The sequence below is a fragment of the Panulirus ornatus genome, chromosome 3 (assembly GCF_036320965.1).
Source record: "Panulirus ornatus isolate Po-2019 chromosome 3, ASM3632096v1, whole genome shotgun sequence".
NCBI classification, from domain to species: Eukaryota; Metazoa; Arthropoda; class Malacostraca; order Decapoda; family Palinuridae; genus Panulirus; species Panulirus ornatus.
Window position 1 is genome coordinate 71,680,023 of NC_092226.1, and position 22,976 is coordinate 71,702,998.

General features: G+C 39.8%; 1 protein-coding gene across 5 annotated transcripts in view; it reads right to left on the bottom strand.

Annotated features, from left to right (window-relative positions):
- LOC139763392 (uncharacterized) overlaps positions 1-22,976 on the bottom strand; it is a 228,827-nt gene that overhangs the window by 125,632 nt on the left and 80,219 nt on the right. For 3 of the 5 annotated variants that reach the window (XM_071689427.1, XM_071689418.1, XM_071689404.1), the window contains 2 exons: positions 22,399-22,596; positions 22,160-22,289 (listed from right to left, as the gene is read on the bottom strand). In XM_071689427.1, coding sequence (XP_071545528.1) covers positions 22,160-22,289; positions 22,399-22,596 — 328 coding nt within the window. The remainder of the gene's footprint in view (positions 1-22,159; positions 22,290-22,398; positions 22,597-22,976) is intronic. The other 2 variants (XM_071689436.1, XM_071689409.1) reach the window with 1 other exon arrangement.

Genomic DNA, 22,976 nt, shown 5'->3' on the forward strand with positions numbered 1-22,976 from the left:
GAGAATGAGTGAGGAAAGATTGACAAAAAGGATACACGTGTCAGAGGTGGAGGGAACAATGAGAAGTGGTAGACCAAACTGGAGGTGGAAGGATGGAGTGAAAAAGATTTTGAGCGATTGGGGCCTGAACATACAGGAGGGTGAAAGGTGTGCAAGGAATAGAGTGAACTGGAACGATGTGGTATATTGGGGTCAACGTGTTGTCAATGGACTGAACCAAGGCATGTGAAACGTCTTGGGGAAACCATGGAAAGCTTTGTGGGGCCTTTTTGTCTTTTCCTGGTGCTACCAGGGTATGTGTGTGTGTGTGTGTGTGTGTGTGATGGATGCTATATCATGTGTGGCAGGGTGGTGACAGAAATGGATGAAGGCAGTGAGTATGAATATGTACATGTCTATACATGTATGTGTATGTGTATGTATGTATATGTTGAAATGTATAGGTATGTATATGTGCATGTGTGGGCATTTATGTATATACATGTCTATGTGGGAGGGTTGGGCCATTCTTTCATCTGTTTCCTTGCACCACTTCACTAACGCAGGAGACAGCAACAAAGTATAATAGAGTGAATTGGAACGATGTGGTATACCGGGGTCGACGTGCTGTCTGCGGTAAACCATGGAAAGTTTTGTGTGGCCTGGATGTGGAAAGGGAGCTGTGGTTTCAGTACATTATACATGACAGCTAGAGACTGAGTGTGAACGAATGTGGCCTTTGTTGTCTTTTCCTAGCGCTACCTCGCACGCAAGTGGGGGGAGGGGCTGTCATTTCATGTTTGGCGGGGTGGCGACGGGAATGAATAAGAGACAGACAGTATGAATTATGTATATGTGTATATATGTATATGTCTGTATGTATTTTATCTATTTATTTTGCTTTATCGCTGTCTCCCGCGTTTGCGAGGTAGCGCAAGGAAACAGACGAAAATAATGGCCCAACCCACCTCCATACACATGTATATACATACACGTCCATACACGCAAATATACATACCTATACATCTCAATGTACACATATATATACACACACACAGACATATACATATATACACATGTACATAATTCATAGTCTGCCTTTATTTATTCCCATCGCCACCCTGCCACACATGGAATAACATCCCCCTCCCCCCTCATGTGTGCAAGGTAGTGCTAGGAAAAGACAACAAAGGCCACATTCGTTCACACTTAGTCTCTAGCTGTCATGTAATAATGCCCAAAACCACAGCTCCCTTTCCACATCCAGGCCCCACAGAACTTTCCATGGTTTACCCCAGACGCTTCACATGCCCTGATTCAATCCAATGACAGCACGTCGACCCCGATATACCACATTGATCCAATTCACTCTAATCCTTGCCCGCCTTTCACCCTCCTGCATGTTCAGGCCCCAATCACCCAAAATCTTTTTCACTCCATCTTTCCACCTCCAATTTGGTATCCCACTTCTCCTCGTTCCCTCCACCTCTGACACATATCCTCTTGGTCAATCTTTCCTCACTCATTCTCTTCATGTGACCAAACCATTTCAAAACACCCTCTTCTGCTCTCTCAACCACACTCTTTTTATTTCCACACATCTCTCTTACCTTTACATTACTTACTCAATCAAACCACCTCACACCACATATTGTCCTCAAACATCTCATTTCCAGCACATCCACCCTCCTGCGCACAACTCTATCCATAGCCCACGCCTTGCAACCATACAACATTGTTGGAACCACTATTCCTTCAAACATACCCATTTTTGCTTTCCGAGATAATGTTCTCGACTTCCAAACATTCTTCAAGGCTTCCAGGATTTTCGCCCCCTCCACCACCCTATGATTCACTTACGCTTCCATGGTTCCATCCGCTGTCAGATCCACTCCCAGATATCTAAAACACTTTACTTCCTCCAGTCTTTCTCCATTCAAACTTACCTCCCAATTGAATTGATCCTCAACCCTACTGTACCTAATAACCTTGCTCTTATTCACATTTACTCTTAACTTTCTTCTTTCACACACTTTACCAAACTCAGTCACCAGCGCTGCATCATCAGCGAACAACAACTGTCTGTATGTGTGTATATATATGTATATGCTGAGTTGTATAGGTATGTATATGTGCATGTGTATGTGGGTGGGTTGGGCCTTTCTTTCATCCGTTTCCTTGCGCTACCTCGCTGACACAGGAGACAGCGACAAAGTATAATAAATAAATACATATAAATATAAATATATATGTATATGGATTTGTATGTAGCATTTATGGATCTGGAGAAGGTATATGATCCGAGTTGATAGAGATGCTCTGTGGAAGGTTTTAAGAATATATGGTGTGGGAGGCAAGTTGTTGGAAGCAGTGAAAAGTTTTTATCGAGTATGTAATGCATGTGTATGTGTAGGAAGAGAGGAAAGTGATTGGTTCTCAGTGAATGTAGGTATGCGGCAGGGGTGTGTGATGTCTCCATGGTTGTTTAATTTGTTTATGGATGGGATTGTTCAGGAGGTGAATGCAAGAGTTTTGGAAAGAGGGGCAAGTATGAAGTCTGTTGTGGATGATAGAGCTTGGGAAGTGAGTCAGTTGTTGTTCCCTGATGATACAGCGCTGGTGGCTGATTTCGGTGAGAAACTGCAGAAGCTGGTGACTGAGTTTGGAAAAGTGTGTGAAAGAAGAAAGCTGAGAGTAAATGTGAATAAGAGCAAGATTATTAGGTACAGTAGGGTTGGGGGACAAGTCAATTGGGAGGTAAGTTTGAATGGAGAAAAACTGGAGGAAGTGAAGTGTTTTAGATATCTGGGAGTGGATTTGGCAGTGGATGGAACCATGGAAGCAGAAGTGAATCATAGGGTGGGGGAGGGGGCGAAAATTCTGGGAGCCTTGAAGAATGTGTGGAAGTCGAGAACATTATCTCGGAAAGCAAAAATGGGTATGTTTGAAGGAATAGTGGTTCCAACAATGTTATATGGTTGCGAGGTGTGAGCTATAGATAGATTTGTGCGGAGTAGGGTGGATGTGCTGGAAATGAGATGTTTCAGGACAATATGTGGTGTGAGGGGGTTTGATCGAGTAAGTAATAATAGGGTAAGAGAGATGTGGTAATCAAAAGAGTGTAGTTGAGAGAGCAGAAGAGGGTGTTCTGAAATGGTTTGGTCACATGGAGAGAATGAGTGAGGAAAGATTGACCAAGAGGATATATGTGTCAGAGATGGAGGGAACGAGGAGAAGTGGGATACCAAATTGGAGGTGGAAAGATGGAGTGAAAAAGATTTTGAGTGATCGGGGCCTGAACATGCAGGAGGGTGAAAGGCATGCAAGGAATTGAGTGAATTGGAACAATGTGGTATACCGGGGTCGACGTGCTGTCAATGGATTGAACCAGGGCATGTGAAGCGTCCGAGGTAAACCATGAAAAGTTCTGTGGGGCCTGGATGTGGAAAGGGAGCAGTGGTTTCGGGCATTATTACATGACAGCTAGAGACTGAGTGTGAACGAATGGGGCCTTTGTTGTCTTTTCCTAGCGCTACCTCACACACATGAGGGGGGAGGGGGATGTTATTCCATGTGTGGCGGGGTGGCGATGGGAATAAATAAAGGCAGACAGTATGAATTATGTACATGTGTATATATGTATATGTCTGTGTGTGTGTATATATACGTGTACATTGAGATGTATAGGTATGTATATTTGCATGTGTGGACGAGTATGTATAAAAATGTGTATGGGGATGGTATGGGCCATTTCTTTCATCTGTTTCCTTGCGCTACCTCGCAAACGCGGGAGACAGCGACAAAGCAAAATAAAAATATATATATATATTTTTTCTTTCAAACTATTCGCCATTTCCCGCATTAGCGAGGTAGCGTTAAGAACAGAGGACTGGGCCTTTGAGGGAATACCCTTCTCTGTTCCTTCTTTTGGAAAATCTAAAAAAAAAAAAAAATAAGAGAGGGGAGGATTTCCAGCCCCCCGCTCCCTCCCCTTTTAGTCGCATTCTATGACACGCAGGGAATACATGGGAAGTATTCTTTCTCCCCTATACCCAGGGATAATATTCCTGGGGATAGGGGAGAAAGAATACTTCCCACGCATTCCTCACGTGTCGTAGAAGGCGACTAAAGGGGACGGGAACAGGGGACCAGAAACCCTCCCCTCCTAGTATTTTAACTTTCTAAAAGGGGAAACAGAAGAAGGAGTCACGCGGGGAGTGCTCATCCTCCTCGAAGGCTCAGATTGGGGTGTCTAAATGTGTGTGGATGTAACCAAGATGAGAAAAAAGGAGAGATAGGTAGTATGTTTGAGGAAAGTAACCTGGATGTTTTGGCTCTGAGTGAAATGAATCTCAAGGGTAAAGGGGAAGAGTGGTTTGGGAATGTCTTGGGAGTAAAGTCAGGGGTTAGTGAGAGGACAAGAGCAAGGGAAGGAGTAGCACTACTCCTGAAACAGGAGTTGTGGGAGTATGTGATAGAATGTAAGAAAGTAAATTCTCGATTAATATGGGTAAAACTGAAAGTTGATGGAGAGAGATGGGTGATTATTGGTGCATATGCACCTGGGCATGAGAAGAAAGATCATGAGAGGCAAGTGTTTTGGGAGCAGCTGAATGAGTGTGTTAGTGGTTTTGATGCACGAGACCGGGTTATAGTGTTGGGTGATTTGAATGCAAAGGTGAGTAATGTGGCAGTTGAGGGAATAATTGGTATACATGGGGTGTTCAGTGTTGTAAATGGAAATGGTGAAGAGCTTGTAGATTTATGTGCTGAAAAAGGACTGATGATTGGGAATACCTGGTTTAAAAAGCGATATATACATAAGTATACTTATGTAAGTAGGAGAGATGGCCAGAGAGCGTTATTGGATTACGTGTTAATTGACAGGCACGCGAAAGAGAGACTTTTGGATGTTAATGTGCTGAGAGGTGCAACTGGAGGGATGTCTGATCATTATCTTGTGGAGGCTAAGGTGAAGATTTGTATGGGTTTTCAGAAAAGAAGAGTGAATGTTGGGGTGAAGAGGGTGGTGAGAGTAAGTGAGCTTGGGAAGGAGAATTGTGTGAGGAAGTACCAGGAGAGGCTGAGTACATCCACACACATTTAGGCACCCCAATCTGAGCCTTCGAGGAGGATGAGCACTCCCCGCGTGACTCCTTCTTCTGTTTCCCATTTTAGAAAGTTAAAGAAATACAAGGAGGGGAGGATTTCTGGCCCCCCGCTCCCGTCCCCTCTAGTCGCTTTCTACGACACGCGAGGAATGCGTGGGAAGTATTCTTTCACCCCTATCCCCAGGGATAATATACATATATATATACACATACACACACATACACACACACACGCACACATACACACACTCACACATACATATATATATACATGTGAAAAATGTAAGAAACAATTTAGAAAACTGAAACTTCTAGCTTGAAATGAAATGAAAAAATGAATGTCACATAATGGTTCAACCTCTGGCTATGGAAAGGAAATGTTTAATATATATATATTTTTTTTTTTTCTTATACTTTGTCGCTGTCTCCCGCGTTTGCCTGAGGATTGGCGGAATGCGTGCATAGTGCCATTGTACAAAGGCAAAGGGGACGAATGTGAGTACTCAAATTACAGAGGTATATGTTTGCTGAGTATTCCTGGGAAATTATATGGGAGGATATTGATTGAGAGGGTGAAGGCATGTACAGAGCATCAGATTGGGGAAGAGCAGTGTGGTTTCAGAAGTGGTAGAGGATGTGTGGATCAGGTGTTTGCTTTGAAGAATGTATGTGAGAAACACTTAGAAAAGCAAATGGATTTGTATGTAGCATTTATGGATCTGGAGAAGGCATATGATAGAGTTGATAGAGATGCTCTGTGGAAGGTATTAAGAATATATGGTGTGGGAGGAAAGTTGTTAGAAGCAGTGAAAAGTTTTTATCGAGGATGTAAGGCATGTGTACGTGTAGGAAGAGAGGAAAGTGATTGGTTCTCAGTGAATGTAGGTTTGCGGCAGGGGTGTGTGATGTCTCCATGGTTGTTTAATATATATATATATATATATATATATATATATATATATATATATATATATATATATATATATATATATATATTTTTGCTTTGTCGCTCTCCCGTGTTTGCGAGGTAGCGCAAGGAAACAGACGAAAGAAATGGCCCAACCCACCCCCATACACATGTATATACATACGTCCACACACGCAAATATACATACCTACACAGCTTTCCATGGTTTACCCCAGACGCTTCACATGCCCCGATTCAATCCACTGACAGCACGTCAACCCCGGCATACCACATCGCTCCAATTCACTCTATTCCTTGCCCTCCTTTCACCCTCCTGCATGTTCAGGCCCCGATCACACAAAATCTTTTTCACTCCATCTTTCCACCTCCAATTTGGTCTCCCTCTTCTCCTCATGCCCTCCACCTCCGACACATATATCCTCTTGGTCAATCTTTCCTCACTCATTCTCTCCATGTGCCCAAACCATTTCAAAACACCCTCTTCTGCTCTCTCAACCACGCTCTTTTTATTTCCACACATCTCTCTTACCCTTACGTTACTTACTCGATCAAACCACCTCACACCACACATTGTCCTCAAACATCTCATTTCCAGCACATCCATCCTCCTGCGCACAACTCTATCCATAGCCCACGCCTCGCAACCATACAACATTGTTGGAACCACTATTCCTTCAAACATACCCATTTTTGCTTTCCGAAATAATGTTCTCGACTTCCACACATTCTTCAAGGCTCCCAGAATTTTCGCCCCCTCCCCCACCCTATGATCCACTTCCGCTTCCATGGTTCCATCCGCTGCCAGATCCACTCCCAGATATCTAAAACACTTCACTTCCTCCAGTTTTTCTCCATTCAAACTCACCTACCAATTGACTTGACCCTCAACCCTACTGTACCTAATATATATATATATATATTACTCTGTCGTTGTCTCCCGCATCTGCAAGGTAGCTCCCTATCCACATCCAGGCCTCACAGACCTTTCCATGGTTTACCCTAGATGTTTCATATGTCCTGGTTCAGTACAATGACAGCACGTCAATCCCAGTAAACCACATCATTCCAATTCCCTCTATCCCTTGCATGCCTCTCACCCTCCTGTATGTTCAGGCCCCAATTGCTCAAAATCTTTTTCACTTCATCTTTCCATCTCCAATTTGGTATCCCACTTTTCCTTGTTCCCTCCACTTCCGACACATATATCCTCTTTATCAATCTTTCCTCACTCATTCTCTCCAAATGCCCATACCACTTCAACATACCCTCCTCTGCTCTCTCAATCACACTCTATAATTCCACATACCTCTCTTACCTTTTCATTACTTACACAATCAAACCACCTTACACCACATGTTGTCCTTAAACATTTCAATTTCCAACACATCCACCCTCCTCTGCACAACCTTATCGATAGCCCATGCGTCAAAACCATATAATATTGTTAGAACTACTATTCCTTCAAACAAACCCAATTCTGTAGCTTTACCAAATCATGTTCAAACAGTGAGAACAATGGCATGTATTTTGGCAGAACAAGATAAGGTAGTGACTAGAAAACCATGATCCAAACCAGTGGATGTACAAGATTACAGATTTTCGGGACTCTTCTCTTTTTTCTAAAAAGTTCAGATTCTTAAATCTCGACCTGTTTCATGTAACCAACATCGTTTCTGCAAACATAAACAGTTTACCCAAATACTTGATCAAAATGAATCTAGTTTTCTCACCTATAATACGGTGCACATAATTATTTCAGTTCAAAGCTAGTCAATATATAACCTTTGTATCTACACATGGCAAACAACAGGAAAATGATGATGCCCTACAGTTGTAACAAGGGAATCTGCTGGCCTTCAGTCCACAGATGAGCATTACCTCAGATTTCAGGACTGAAATCATACTTAGTTGCCTGGCATTCACTCTAGTCAATCAAGGATCTACCTAAAATAAATGTTAAAACTGGAAGCAACTATGGAGACAAAAGCAACAGTATGATCACCATATCAGGCACATTTCTTGATAACTCACCGATTGTAGCTATGAAACTAACTGAGGTGAGTCTGAATTATGGCACCCCAAAGAAGTCCAAACCTGATAATACATTCTGATTATCATCAACCCTATGATGGCAGTCTAAGAGAACTGGGAACAATGGATAGCAGCAGCATATAACATCCCAGTACATGCAGCTAAGAGAGAATAAAAGTATGGTTATTACCTATATGTACTGTACAGGGAGGGAGTTTCACACCTGTGGGGCCCCATCTTTTAAACATTCTCTACTGTAATACCTCTTAAATTTATGCATGTCCACATTAACCATGTCCTCAGTCATTCTGTTCCATTCATCAACCACTTTTATCCTAAAAAAGTATTTCTTTGCATCTTTTTTGATACAGTTCTATTTCCTTTCAAACACCATTACCTGACTTTTACTCATACTCAACTACAATTGCATAAGCTTACACATATCATAAAACACACTTTCAACCCTCTGCAACTCCTCGTCATTCTTACCAAACAACATAGTATCATCCATGAACAGGCATGTAAATAGCCATCATACCTCACCAACACACTCCATTTCTGCACCCCCCTCCCTAGTTCTGCTTTCATCTCTCTCATCACTCCATCCATAATGTTAAAAAGCCAGTGTGACATCATACAGCCCCGCCTCACACCCACATGCATACCAAAACTTTTGCTTACCTCTCCAACTACTCTCACACATGCATTTGCTCCTCTGTAGAAGGCTTTCACACCATCCAGCAGTTGTACCCCTACCCAATATATCCTTTACACATCTCAAATCATTCCACTTGACTACACTTGCTTTTACCAATAGACAGTTTGTCCACTGACCATTCTCATATGGGACTCTGGCAACAAGTTATGGATGATTTTGCCTCCTAAATCTTTCTCACACACACAATTCTGCAGCTTACATCCTGCTACATAATAATCATAGAGGCCATCTTTCACTCTGTAATTCTTATTACTTTACATTTGCTCAGGCTTAAATTCATCAACCATGTTTCAGACCAACTTTGAAGTCTAACTGGGTTCCCATGTAAGCTGATGCAATTCTCCTCCCTATTCACTTCCCTCATTACCTTTGCATCATCTGCAAACATATCAAAGTAGGATTCCATACCTTCAGGCAAGTCATTAAAACAGATCACAGGTTATCGTAATGAAATGATTTCTGAAAATCAATCTTTGACAACAGGAAAATACAGCTAGGAAAGTCACCTTCCCTTGCAGATGTAGTGAAAGACATCAAAATCTAGTCTCATTTCTTTTAATACTCATCCAGCTAACTTGTTTCCAACATTCTACCAAAAGCTGGGATTAAGACCACCAGTCTTAAATGGCCTAACTCAGTTAATATATGTTTTCTATGCAATTTTTGTAACAAGGCTCACAAATCTAAAAGGCAAAATCTGAGAATTTTTTTGGGTACTACTGTGCTTCACATGAAGGTTCTTTCCAGACAGAAGTTCATAAATTAAAAATAATCCTGCCTTCTATCAATGTTTGGAGGGATGACAAGTTAAATAACAAAGGCTTCACCTATGGCTACACCTCTTTTCCATGCAACCCCCTTTAATTTATTACCTACTAGGTAATAACAACAATGAGACCTTCTTTTGCTTTGCTTTATCCCATCCTCATCACCTTGCTCTTATTCAGACTGAATCTCATCATCCATTTATCCTAAAAACTTTTGAATTTGTCTGGTCCCTTGTAGGCTGATGCAATTGTCATTATTCTTTATTTCTCTTACAATCTTAGCATCATCCACAAACATGTTTAGATACAATTCCAATACACCAGGCAAGTGTTTTACATACTGTACATCAAGAATAGCAATGAGCCCAGCAGCATACCATTTGCAACCCTGCTTGTAGATCTAGTTTTTTAATCCACCTCCATTGTGGAACTGTCAATGGCCTTCTAACAGTCCAAGAACACAAGAACACACAGTGTATCCTATGATCCAAGATGTATATCACCTTGTCATAGAAAACTAGACCAGGACCTCTGAGAGGAATCTTATCAGGGGGTACAAAGTTTCTTTTAGGTCCCCTTCCCTTCTCCAAAGTCATCCTGTTTTCATCCACTATGGTTTTATGACATGAACTTTAAGAATATTTTTACTATGTTGGCTCACACAAAATGTGAATGCTAGACTTCAATATATATAAACATTTTCTGAGATCCTAGGAAAGTCCCAGGCCTCATTTCGGGCTCCTGAGCCCAGGTACAATGTACCCCTTGCACCCCCTTCTCATAGGCCTTGGCTTAGAAGATTCATTACGTATGACCCCTTTCCCTAAATTCAAGTCGTCTCCCAAGTTTTTTTTCATTGTAAGTAATCATTCATTTGTTCTTTATTTTTTCTAAATTTTACATACTAAGCTTCTTAGTTAGACTGGCCTATAGTACAGTGCAATTTCCTGATCCCTCTTTGTGTGAGTGTGTGTGTGTGTGTGTGTGTGTGTGTGTGTGTGTGTGTGTGATTACCTATTTCTAATTACCTAAGTAGGTAGTAGTTGGTAGGCAGCCAATAGGTAGTTAGTAACCGGTAGGCAACCAATAGGTAAGAAGTAATTGGTAGGCAGCGAATGACTAGGGAGGTATATTACCAGTATTACCCAACTAGGTGTCAAGAGGATTAGTAACAGCTGCTAAGTAATCCACCACTTTAGTGATTGTTAAGTTGCACTCCTCTAACCCTGGTAACTGTCTTTTCTTTCTGCCTCACTCACATGTGGACTACTGACATTCTGCCCACAAACATACAATTCTCCTTATCATATGTAACTCTTGACAACACTTAACTCACACAGCTCATTCTTCATAACTCCATATTTTCCTGCAATGGGCACTATGCGCTAGCCCTGCCTTTTGGCAAAATGGTAGGAGCAATAGACAAAAGTAGAAGGTAAGAACATATAGGCTGGAGCATTAGGCAGAAACATTAGTACATAGGCAAGAGCATTAGGTAGTAGTAGTCAGTAGGTAGGAGCCTCTGCAAACAATGTGTGAGAGTAGCCCCTCTGCCAGTGGCCTGTTAAGGGTGAGGCACTAAAGGCCAAAAAGCAGCAATGAAGTTCACTAGTTACAGAGACTCTAATGCCAAAGCCATCCCCTTGAGGGACTTTCATTTGGAGCAGGCATTAGAGACACAGATGGATAGTAATTGCCTATTTGCCAGATATGGGTAGGGAGTTTACACTCTAAGGGTCCAACTTCTTGAACATTCATTACTGTCCAACTTCTTAAATCTATGTATGCTGTCTGCATTTACTACGTCCTCAGTCATTCTGTTACATTAATCCATCACTCTTATAAGTGAGGTTGAGATATAACATGAGATAGATACACAAAAATGTTCGCTCACTATAGAATTGTGCTACATTGTAACATTCATTTCCCCTGTAAATAAGGGGTTATGGACTATCAGCTAAAGAAAAATCATAAAATATACTCAGAGCATTATGTAAATAATGGAAATAATGTACTAAATAACACTCAAAAGGTCATCCAAACAATGAGAATACATACACCACATAAACAAAAATAATGAGAGGTATCTGTATATCTGTCATGTCAATACTTTGGAACAATGGGATAAGCTAGGTAAGGTTTTGAATACATTCATAATATTAGTTCATGCATAGGGAAAGACACTACTGAAGAGAACTACATTAAAAATATACCTGTGGAGTAAAAATAACATACAATTCTACTTTTAAATTCACAAAAAAATCTAAAATAATCTTAAACACAATTACTCACTTGAACTGAAAATGTTCTACCAAACCACCCATATTTCAATTATCATTATTTCATTAAGACTCATTTTTAGTGCATGAACTAGTCACGAACCCAATGAAGAAGAACATGTAGAAAAATACATAAAGAACAATTTACCATACCATTCACCAATTAAGATGTACGTTTTGAACCTTCCCTGAACTAGAAACATTCTAAATTGTACACCAATCATCACTGCTGCTGTACTCCAACAGTGCACCTACACCTTTCTGGCCTGCTCTCTGTTGATCTGGCAGCTTACTGCTCATGCACAAAATGTTCATTGAAACTAAGGACGTGGTAAATTAGCTGGTTCTTTTATCCTCCTGCTGTTCTAACATGTCATTTAACTGGCAAAGGTAGCCAATACAAGCAAATGACCCAGGTAAACAATTCCTCAAGTACTGGTGGGAGAGGCAAGAAGCCATGTTCCTCAGGTACTTATGGTGGACGCAAGACATCATGTTCCTGAGATACTGGTGGGGAAGTCGAGGAGCCTTGCTATTCATATATATACTGGTGGGGAAAGCAAAGGACCAATGTCCCTTGGATATTTGAGAGAGAGAGAGTTTACAAGAGGAGGACAGACAACAGGAGACCTAACTGGCCCATGACTTGGTTGTCTGGTAAAGAAAGAGAGAAAAAAAAAAAAGAAATGCAACTTGACAAGAAAATGTAATTCCACTCAGCAGTTTTTTAAGCTATTACCAAATCCCAATTGCTGCACATTAGCCTTCTACTGTCCTCATTACCACTGTCATTTATACAGTTTATTCTTGGTGTTACTCTACAATATACCTGAATTCATGAAATGTGAATAAGAGCAAGGTTATTAGGTTTCAGTAAGGTTGAGGGACAAGTTAATCGGGATGTAAGTTTGAATGGAAAAAAATTAGAGGAAAAGTGTTTTAGATATCTGAGAGTGGACTTAGCAGTGGATGGAACCATGGAAGCAGAAGTGAGTCACAGGATGGGAAAGAGGGTGAAGGTTATGGGAGCGATGAAGAATGTTTGGAAAGAGAGAATGTTATCCTGGAGAGCAAAAACGGGTATGTATGAAGAAATAATAGTTCCAACAATGTTATATGGTTGTGAGGCATAGGATACAGATAGGGTTGTGTGGAGGAGGGCGGATGTTATGAAAATGAAATGACTGAGGGTAATATGTGGTGTGAGATGGTTTGCTCCAGTAAGTAATGTAAGGGTTAGAGAGATGTGTGGAAATAAAAAGAGTGTGGTTGAGAGAGCAGAAGAGGGTGTGCTGAAATGGTTTGGACATTCGGAGAAAAAGAGTAAAGAAAGATTGACAGAGTACATATGTGGAGGGAACAAGGCGAAGTGGGAGAATAAACTGGAGGTGGAAAGATGGAGAGAAAAAGATTTTGAGCGATCGAGGCCAGAACATACAGGAGGGTGAGAGGTGTGCGAGGAATAGAGTGAATTGGAACGATGTGGTATATCGGGGTCAACATGCTGTCAATGGACTGAACCAGGGCATGTGAAGTGTCTTGGGTAAACAATGGAAAGGTCTGTGGAGCCTGGATGTGGATAGGGAGCTGTGGTTTCAGTACATTACACATGACAGCTTGAGACTGATAGGGAGCTGTGGTTTCAGTGCATTATACAGGACAGCTAGAGACTGAGTGTGAGCGAATGTGGCCATTTTGTCTGTATTCCTGGCACTGCATCGCTGAAGCAGGGGATAGTGATGCTGTTTTCCTGAGGGGCGGGGTAGCGACAGGTATGGATGAAGGCAAGCAAGTATGAATATGTACATGTGTATGTGCAATGTCCTTGTATGTGTAGGTATATGTATGTATGGGGCGGGGTAGCGACAGATATGGATGAAGGCAAGCAAGTATGAATATGTACATGTGTATGTGCAATGTCCTCGTATGTGTAGGTATATGTATGAGTGTATGTGGGCGTTTATGTATATATGTGTGTATATGAGTGGATGGGCCATTCTTCACTTTCCTGATGCTACCTCGCTGATGCGAGAAACAGCGATTATGTATCATAAAATAAATAATAAATAGAATAAAATATTTGAAGGTATCTATAGTCTTAGCATTCACTTCATCTGGCGTTAACTTATTCCAGTGCTCAACACACTATAGGTAAAGAAGCTTTTTCCCACGTACACACAACATCTTTCAGCTTCAAGTTTTATTTCATTTGTCCTGGTAACCATATTTTCTTGTATTTCAAAAAGATGTTTGTGATTTATTTTATCCAACTTGTTCAAAACTTTGAACATCGGATTAAGATGCAGCAAAGAATGTGTTTTATAAGGGAGAAGAGATCCAATCGTTTTAGCCTTTCCTCATATGCCAGATTTCTAAGGGATGGGATCAATTTTGCCAAGTGTCTTTGCACCTGCTCCAATTTTCCCACATCTTTTCTATTGTTTGGGGACCAAAACTGGACAGAATATTCAAGGTGTGGTCTAACTAGAGAATTATAAAAAGTGAGAACTGTTCTGGTGTCCTGTAATCTATGTTCCTAGCTATGAAACCTAAAATTTGGTTGCTGCATGACACCATTTAGTGCTGCTAATGACAACTCCAAGGTCCTTTTCTTCATCTACTTTAGTTAGAGAGTTTCCAAATAGTTTGTAGTTGTAACGTATATTCTTGTCTCCAAAGTGCATAACTTTACACTTGTCTACATACAACTTCATCTACCATCTCTCTGACCACTCTGCTAGTAAGTTAAGATCTCTTTGAATCATTTCACAGTCCCTCCTGTTTACAGCTCTACCTCCTAGTTTAGTATCATCAGCAAATTTTATCTCTGACATGAGACCAAGTTCTAGGTCATTAATGTATATTATGAAAAGAACTGAGCCTAAGATTAACCCCTATGGCACACCATTCATTATGTCTTTGCCATTTAATACTGCTTGCTGCTTTCTTCTGGTAAGCCAGTCTCTGATCCATGTACGGAGTTCTTCATCAATTCCATGTGCTTTAAGTTTGTGAAAGTCTCTTGTGAGATACTTTATCATAAGCCCTTTGGAAATCTAAATATACTACATAAGACAGTACTTTTTCATCCCAATTCAGATGAATAACATTAAAAAATTCCAGCAAACTTGTCAGGCAGGATCTTCTATTGAGGAAACTATGTCAGTTGTCCCATGTAATTTTGTGTTCTAGAAACGTGACAATCTTATCTCATATTATTTCTAACACCATCGTTTTACATAACACTGATGTAAGGCTAATTGGGTGGTGGTTCAAGGCACACTTTTTGTCTCCTTCTTTATACAGAAGAGTAACATTTGCTAGTTCCCAGTCAATTGGCACCTGACCATCTGATAGAGATTTGTTGAATATTTTTGTTATGGGGCATATCAGCCATCTCCTATCCTCTTTTAAAAATCATGGATCTAAGTTATCTGGGCCACTGGCCTTGCTAGTATTCAATTTGTCCAGGTATTTAAGTACTTCAGGGCTCTCTGTTTCTCTAACATTCAACTCTTCTTCATCAGATCAAAACATTTTCATTCGTTGCAGAATTTGAGATGTTTCTTCTATTGTGAATATGGAGCTAAAGGAATGATTTAGCATGGTAGCTATTTCCTTGTTGTCAATAGTTAGTAAGTCATGTTCATTTTGTAATGGTCCAATTCCTTCTTTTACTGTCTTCCTTAGTCTTATACATTTGAAGAATTCATTTGGATTATGCTCAACTTTCAAGGGAATTCTTTTCTCTTCCTCACATTTACTCTGTCTTATGAGCTTCTTACACTCTCTCAGGTTTTTGATTTATTCCTGGCGACTTTATTTGGTTCCCATTGATTTGAATTTTATTGCAAGATCTCTTCATAATTCGTTCAATATGTTCAGTTCTATTCTCAAGTTGTGTGTTTTTAGAACTATTCCATATTTCCTCTACTGCAGAGAGAGAGAGAGAGAGAGAGAGAGAGAGAGAGAGAGAGAGAGAGAGAGAGAGAGAGAGAGAGAGAGAGACAGAGAGAGAGAGACAGAGAGAGAGAGACAGAGAGAGAGAGACAGAAATTCTTGTTCCTCGGGTAATGGTGGGAGAGGCAAACAGCCTTGTTTCTCAGATGCTGGTGTGGGTATCGAGAAGCACTTCTCCTGGGATACTAGTGGGAAAGGCAAGAAGCCTTGTTCTACAAGTTCTAGTGAAAGGGGGATGGAACTTTGTTCCTCAAGCACTAGTGGGGGAATAGAGGAGCCTTATTCCCTAGGTACTGGTGGGAGAAACAAGAAGCCTTGTTCTACAGGTAATAGTGAAAGAAGGATGGAACTTTGCTCCTCAAGCACTGGTGGGGGAATAGAGGAGCCTTGTTCCCTAGGTACTGGTGGGAGAGGCAAGAAGCCTTGTTCCTCAGGGATCCTATCAGGGGAAGCAAAGGACACTGTTCATTTGATACTGGTGGGGGAAGCAAGGAGCCTTGTTCCTTGGGTAATTTAAGGAGGGGGGGGTGATTTACTATATCATCCTCTGTAACATCTAGAGCACTGCATCATCTGTGTTCTATCAACAATCTAGTGATAACTTCAGTGCATAACATATATTATTTAGGATCATTTACAAAGTACTAGTAAGGTTTACTAAATAAAGAGGTTTTATGAGACACTGTTTGTCACATGACAGTGCTTGAAATTCAGGTAATACCAGTGCTACAATCATTCTGTACCTGACCTTCTGTGCATTGGATGCATGATGACTTCTGTGTATTATATGCAGCAAAATACAATACATGTAATAAATAATTTTTTTCATGCTAATTACATGAAAATCCATTACAAGAGGCTTTATCATATCAAGTGTCTGTATCTTGAGCAGGCTCACTTGTAGTAGTACTTCCTGGATGTGTAGGCACATTGGAGACTAATTGAAGTGGGCAGAAGTGTAGAAATATAAGGGAGGCAAATGATGCATCCTTACTCTTTGAATGCTAGCTGATACTTGATGGGGTGGACAGCCTAACATCGACAGCATTGGATCTCACTATCATATTCAGACAGATTATGCTATAATGACAAGATTGAAGTAATTTAGGTGCCAACACTACATCAAGGCTGTTAAATCAAATCACACTATATTTTAATAAACAGTTCAACAAAAGAATTCTACATCTTTTCTAACAAGTTTTTTGCTTAATTTCATAACATGTCCTCTGGTTGTTTTGTCCTAAGATCTCTCAAAGAGCAGTTCACTGCCAATGTCATAAATCTGTTTTAAACACATACATGTTGTTGTAATCAGGTTACCTTCATTCTTCTCTCTTCCAAGGTGGGAAAAATTCAAAGCTTCTCCCAGCAACTTTGCTTTCTCAATTCTGAAAACATCTTTGCTGCCCTCCTCTGCACCTTCTCTATGAGTTCTTTGTGTTTCTTTTCATGAAGTGAACAAACTTGAGAAGATATTCTGGTTTTTGCCTTAGGTACAACATAAACAGCTCACTATAAACTTCATTATCTATACTCTTGAAAGCTCTTCAGATATTTACCAAAAGACAGTTGTTTCCTTTATTGTTCTCCTGATGTGGGGTTCTGGTGACAGATTACAAATGATGTTGACTCCCAAGTCCTTCTCATGAAAAGAATCCTGAAACTTAATTCTTGCTAGAGAATAATCATACTGAGGTCTTCTTTCACTCTATCCCAACCTCATTACTTTACAATTGCTAGAGCTGAATTTTCACAACCATGTTTCGGACAAACTCTAGAGTCTATCTAGCTCCCCTTTTAATCATATACAATCTTGCTTGCTTTCACTTCCCTCATGGCCTTTGCATCTTCTCCAAACATATTCCGGAGGGAACTATCATATCTTCAGGCAAGTCATTTACATAGACCAAAAAGAGTAACAGTCCCAAAGCAGAACCGAGGCAAAATACTTTACTGGAGACCATCCATTCCAAGAGGGCTCCTCTGACACATGTCCTTTGTTCTCTTAAACTAAGATAATTTTCTATCCACTGGAAGAGTCTCCAGCTTATTCTTGCCTACTACTCCAGCTTCTTCATCATTCTCCCATCAGGTATTGTCATACATTTTCTGACAGTCATGACATAAACAACATATCTTACCTTCCCAAAGCTCACTCCCTCATTACACAACACTTTTTCTGTAAAATATTGCCTCTCAATTGGGTAATTTCTCCTCTGTAGATTACCCATTTGCTCTCAGATTAACTTTTCTAATACCATACAGACCACACTCATCAAGGAGACTTGTTTGTAGTTCAGCACCACTTCCCAATATCCTTTCTAATGGATGGGTATGATGTTTGCCCTTTTCCACTCCTTGGGCATTTAGCTTTTCTCCAACAATATCTTGAACTGTACATCAAGAGGTCTGCCTAGCATATCTGTACCCATCTTCAGCATATTTGGAAAATTTCAACAGAAGCATAAGCCTTGAATGGGCCAAGGCCTTTTAGTATTCTGTTAATGTCTTTTACACATACCTAAACGTTTTCCAAAGCCTCTTCCCCATACTAAGTACTTATGGGGATATAGTATCCTCCATTGTGAAAATTCTTTGAACTTTTTTCAATTCCTTATATATATATATATATATATATATATATATATATATATATATATATATATATATATATATATATACCTTTTGAGGACAATGTGTGGTGTGAGGTGGTTTGATCGAGTGAGTAACGTAAGGGTAAGAGAGATGTATGGAAATAAAAAGAGCGTGGTTGAGAGAGCAGAAGAGGGTGTTTTGAAGTGGTTTGGGCACATGGAGAGGATGAGTGAGGAAAGATTGACCAAGAGGATATATGTGTCGGAGGTGGAGGGAACAAGGAGAAGAGGGAGACCAAATTGGAGGTGGAAAGATGGAGTGAAAAAGATTTTGTGTGATCGGGGCCTGAACATGGAGGAGGGTGAAAGGAGGGCAAGGAATAGAGTGAATTGGAGCGATGTGGTATACCGGGGTTGACGTGCTGTCAGTGGATTGAATCAAGGCATGTGAAGCATCTGGGGTAAACCGTGGAGGGCTGTGTAGGTGTGTATATTTGCGTGTGTGGACGTATGTATATACATGTGTATGGGGGGGGGGCCATTTCTTTCGTCTGTTTCCTTGCGCTACCTCGCAAACGCAGGAGACAGCGACAAAGTATAAAAAAAAAAAAAAAAAAAATATATATATATATATATATATATATATATATATATATATATATATATATATATATATATATTCTTGTCTCATCCGCAACTATTTTTCTTTATGAATCACTTACATGATTAGCAGCTCTTTCCTGATAATCAACTCCTGATAAATTTATGAAAAAGTTCTGAATTTTCACCTCCCTTGTCTGAAATATCATTTTCAAAATATTGTTCCTCCTTTCTTTCCTATACTCATTCCTTGGACCCTTATACCTTGCATAAGCTGCCTGGCTGGAGTTTCTCCTATATATCTGCCACTGCACATCTCAAGGCCCCTTGCTTTTAGACATCCCTGATTAAACCTTTCTTCCCTCTTCCTTAACACTCCCACTCCTTCACTATGTATTTCATAGAACTTTTCACCACAATACCTTACTTCCTGACAAGTGAACTCCATTTACTAACCTATGTAAACACTGGAATCAATAAGTTTTGTGTAGTTTCCACAATTATAACCTCCCCTTCAAACTGTCTCATCTCTGCTGATTTAATTTCCTTGTTCATCATATAAACAAACTTGAGAATTACATGGTCACTTTCCCAGTGGTGTATCATATATGATATTTTCAATATCCACATTAGTATGCATGAAGATAAGGTCTAGTAATGAAGGGTAAACCAGTCCCTCTCAACCAAGTATGTTCACCGACATGCTGGTAGAGGAAATTTTCCTATACACAGATTCTTTTTCTTTTCTAAATTGAGATGGCACAGGCAAGTGAGTTCCTAATCAAAGCTATCAAAGAGGATATATGTGTCAGAGGCAGAAGGAACAAGGAGAAGCGGGGAGACCAAATTGGAGGTGGGAGGATGGAGTGAAAGATCAGCTTGTGATCATTCATCTCAATTTCCAAATCCCAGAGATCCTTTCTCTAATTATGACATCTCTCATGATCTTTAAATTCATTTTCTAGTTCCTTTACTTCCACCTCTAACCATTAGAATATCTGATCTTGGTTATTCATTATTTCAACCAACTTATCCAAACTTTTGTTCTCTAATGAGACACGTTCTATTCCTTCCTCCTGCCTCCATTCTGAGGACCACATACAACTGCCTGGCCTTGATAGTCTCCCTTATCTAAATCAATTTCTGGTTAACATAAATCTTAAAAGATGAGAAAAATAGAACTTCTGTCTGTGATAAGCAGCTATAACTTTGACCACCCTTAGTGCTCCAGTGTCTGGATTAAACTGGACTAATTCCTTTGTTTCTTTTACTATCCTCTTACTTTCTTGGTTCAGGCAGCATAACAGTAAGAATAAGAGTAATACAGTTAGCTGGCACACATACAGGATTTATCTAGGGAATATTTTAGAATGAACAGATGCCAGTGCCATCATCAGGTTGTAAATAGCTTTTCATCTAGATTCTTAATCACAGTAACACTCCTTTACATCAAATCTTAATACATTTGCCCTTTCCCCACATCAACCACTCACATTATCTTTTGCTTGGATATCCTTTACATGCACTGTATCTTAAACTTATGATATGCTAAGGATGGCAACACTTCTGACACTCAATCTAAAAAATGTTTTCCCACTCCCACTGTTCCTGGACTCCTGAGAAATTGCACAAGCAAAACTTAATATCTAGTATTAACAACATTCGGTGGGCCCCTTCACACTCCATTCTTCCCCTCTTACTTGTACATATTAAATCTGCTAGAAAGATGACCCTCCAAATCATAAGTAAGCTTCAATAAGTCAGGAGAGCACCTCTCAGTACCCTACTTGTATTTGTAATTACCTATTTTTACTGTATGGGGAGAGATTTTTTTTAAACTCATGGAGCACCACCTCTAGTACATAATCTACTATCATACAAATTCTTATATCTATATATGTTGTATGCATTAACGATGTCCTTAGTCACTGTAGTCCATTCATCCCTCACTCCCATGCTATAAAAGTACTTCTTTACAAAAAATTTTAAGTATAGTTTCTTTCTCAATTTCACATTATGAAATTCATTGCTCTATCCCTACATCTCTCAAAGAATTGTACACTGTACACATCAATGATCTGTAATAAAAACTTAAAGGTTGGAATCAGGTTACCCCTCACTCTTCTCTCTTCAGAGACGACAAATTCAAAGCCTTCAGTATTTCCATGTAAATTAGCTCTCTTAATTCTGGTACCATCTAGACTTTTTCTATTAGCTCTTTGTGTTTCTTTATGGGATGTAACCAAATTTGATAAATATATTTTAATTTGGGCTTTTGTAGAATACAAACAGCTTGATACACCCTTAACCATACACCTGAAGGCTATTCTGATATTTTCCGGCAACAGGTATGTAACAATGATGACTCCCAAGTCCTTCTCAAACAGAATCCTTCAGCTTATCTCCTGCTACACAATAACAAGACCTCTTTTCACTTCATCCCATCCTCACTACTTTACATTTGCTTGCGTTAAATTTCATTAACCATGCATCACATAAAACTTTGGAGTCTGTTTAGGTTCCCTTGCAAAATGAGGCAATCCTTCTCACTTTTAACTTCCTTCATGACTTTTGCATCATCTGCAAACATATTCAGATAGGAATCCATACCTTTAAGCAAGGCATTCGCACAGATCGAAAGGAATAACTGTCCCCAAAGAGAATCCTGGGACACTACATAGACCCGTGACCTCTACATTTGGAGAAGACTCCTCTGACATGCATCATTAGTCCCTTTCATCTTATATAATCTTTAATTTTCAATCCATCTTTTTCCAGCTTCATAATCAACATTCTATGCAGTACTGGGTAAAAAACTTGCTAGGACTCAAAATGCAAACAATCTACAAAGCCTTCGGTTTTGTCTAAAACAAAACTCACTCTCTCATAGAAATTTAAGTTCATACACATGATCTTTCCCTAAAACCCCATGGATGTTGTGTGTAATTACCTATTTGCAGGGTTTTTACACTGGTGCGTCCCAGTCTCTTGAACATTCTCTACTATCTTGCATCTTCTTAAATATATGTAAGCTGTCTGTGTCAATGACACCCTGTCATTTCATTTCATTCACCCACTACTCTTATACCATAAACATGCTTCTTTACATTTTCTAACAAGGTGCTTGCTTAATTTCATGTTATGTCCACTGGTTGTGTGTGTATATATATGTGTGTGTACGTTCAACCTCACCTTCATCTGGCTGAGCAATTTGATCATCATCTTTTTCTGAAAGTATGCGATGCTGAGACAGATGGTCAATAAGTTCAGCAAAATGTCGAAAAACATTCTTGCAATGAAAGGGACACACCAAAAAACTCATCTGAAATAAGAAAAATATACATTAGAATGTACTTGTATAGTCCTAAAAACACTTCAAAAAAATATAGTATATGATCAAATCAAGCCATGAGAAACAAAACGAAACTCACCTTTGGATGCAGAGTCAGCAAATGCATGCTAAAGAGGTCACGCGATGTAGTGACAAACTGGCACCCTGAAGCAATGCATTTGTATGGTCCATGAATGACAATAATATGCCGTATCAAATCCATGTTGTTGACACTCACATAGTAGCAATCAGGAACACAACACTTAAATACTGTAGTCTTTGACTGTTTCTTGGACTGCTGAAAACCAAAACAAAAGGAAACAATCTCTTAACATCAATGCTACAAAATGAAAAAGGTAATAATCATAACTTACTCACTTCAAAGTACAAAATTACTGTACTTCTATTACATTCTAACAACAGTTCATTACATAACCTTTTGTACTGTACTCAATATAAATGTTGTAAGGACATCTTCCAATTGAAGAAAATATACTGGATACTTATTTCCTTTAAACAGAAAAGGTGAAGAAGAAATGGAGCAAGTATCGTGAAGTACTGCTGAATTAGTATGATGGCAGGGTGGTAGATGTTGGGTGTTTCAGTTGGGGAGGTACAAGAAGCTTGAAGAGAGAAGAGGTGGTGAAAGCCTTGTCTAAGATGATATGTGGCAGGCAG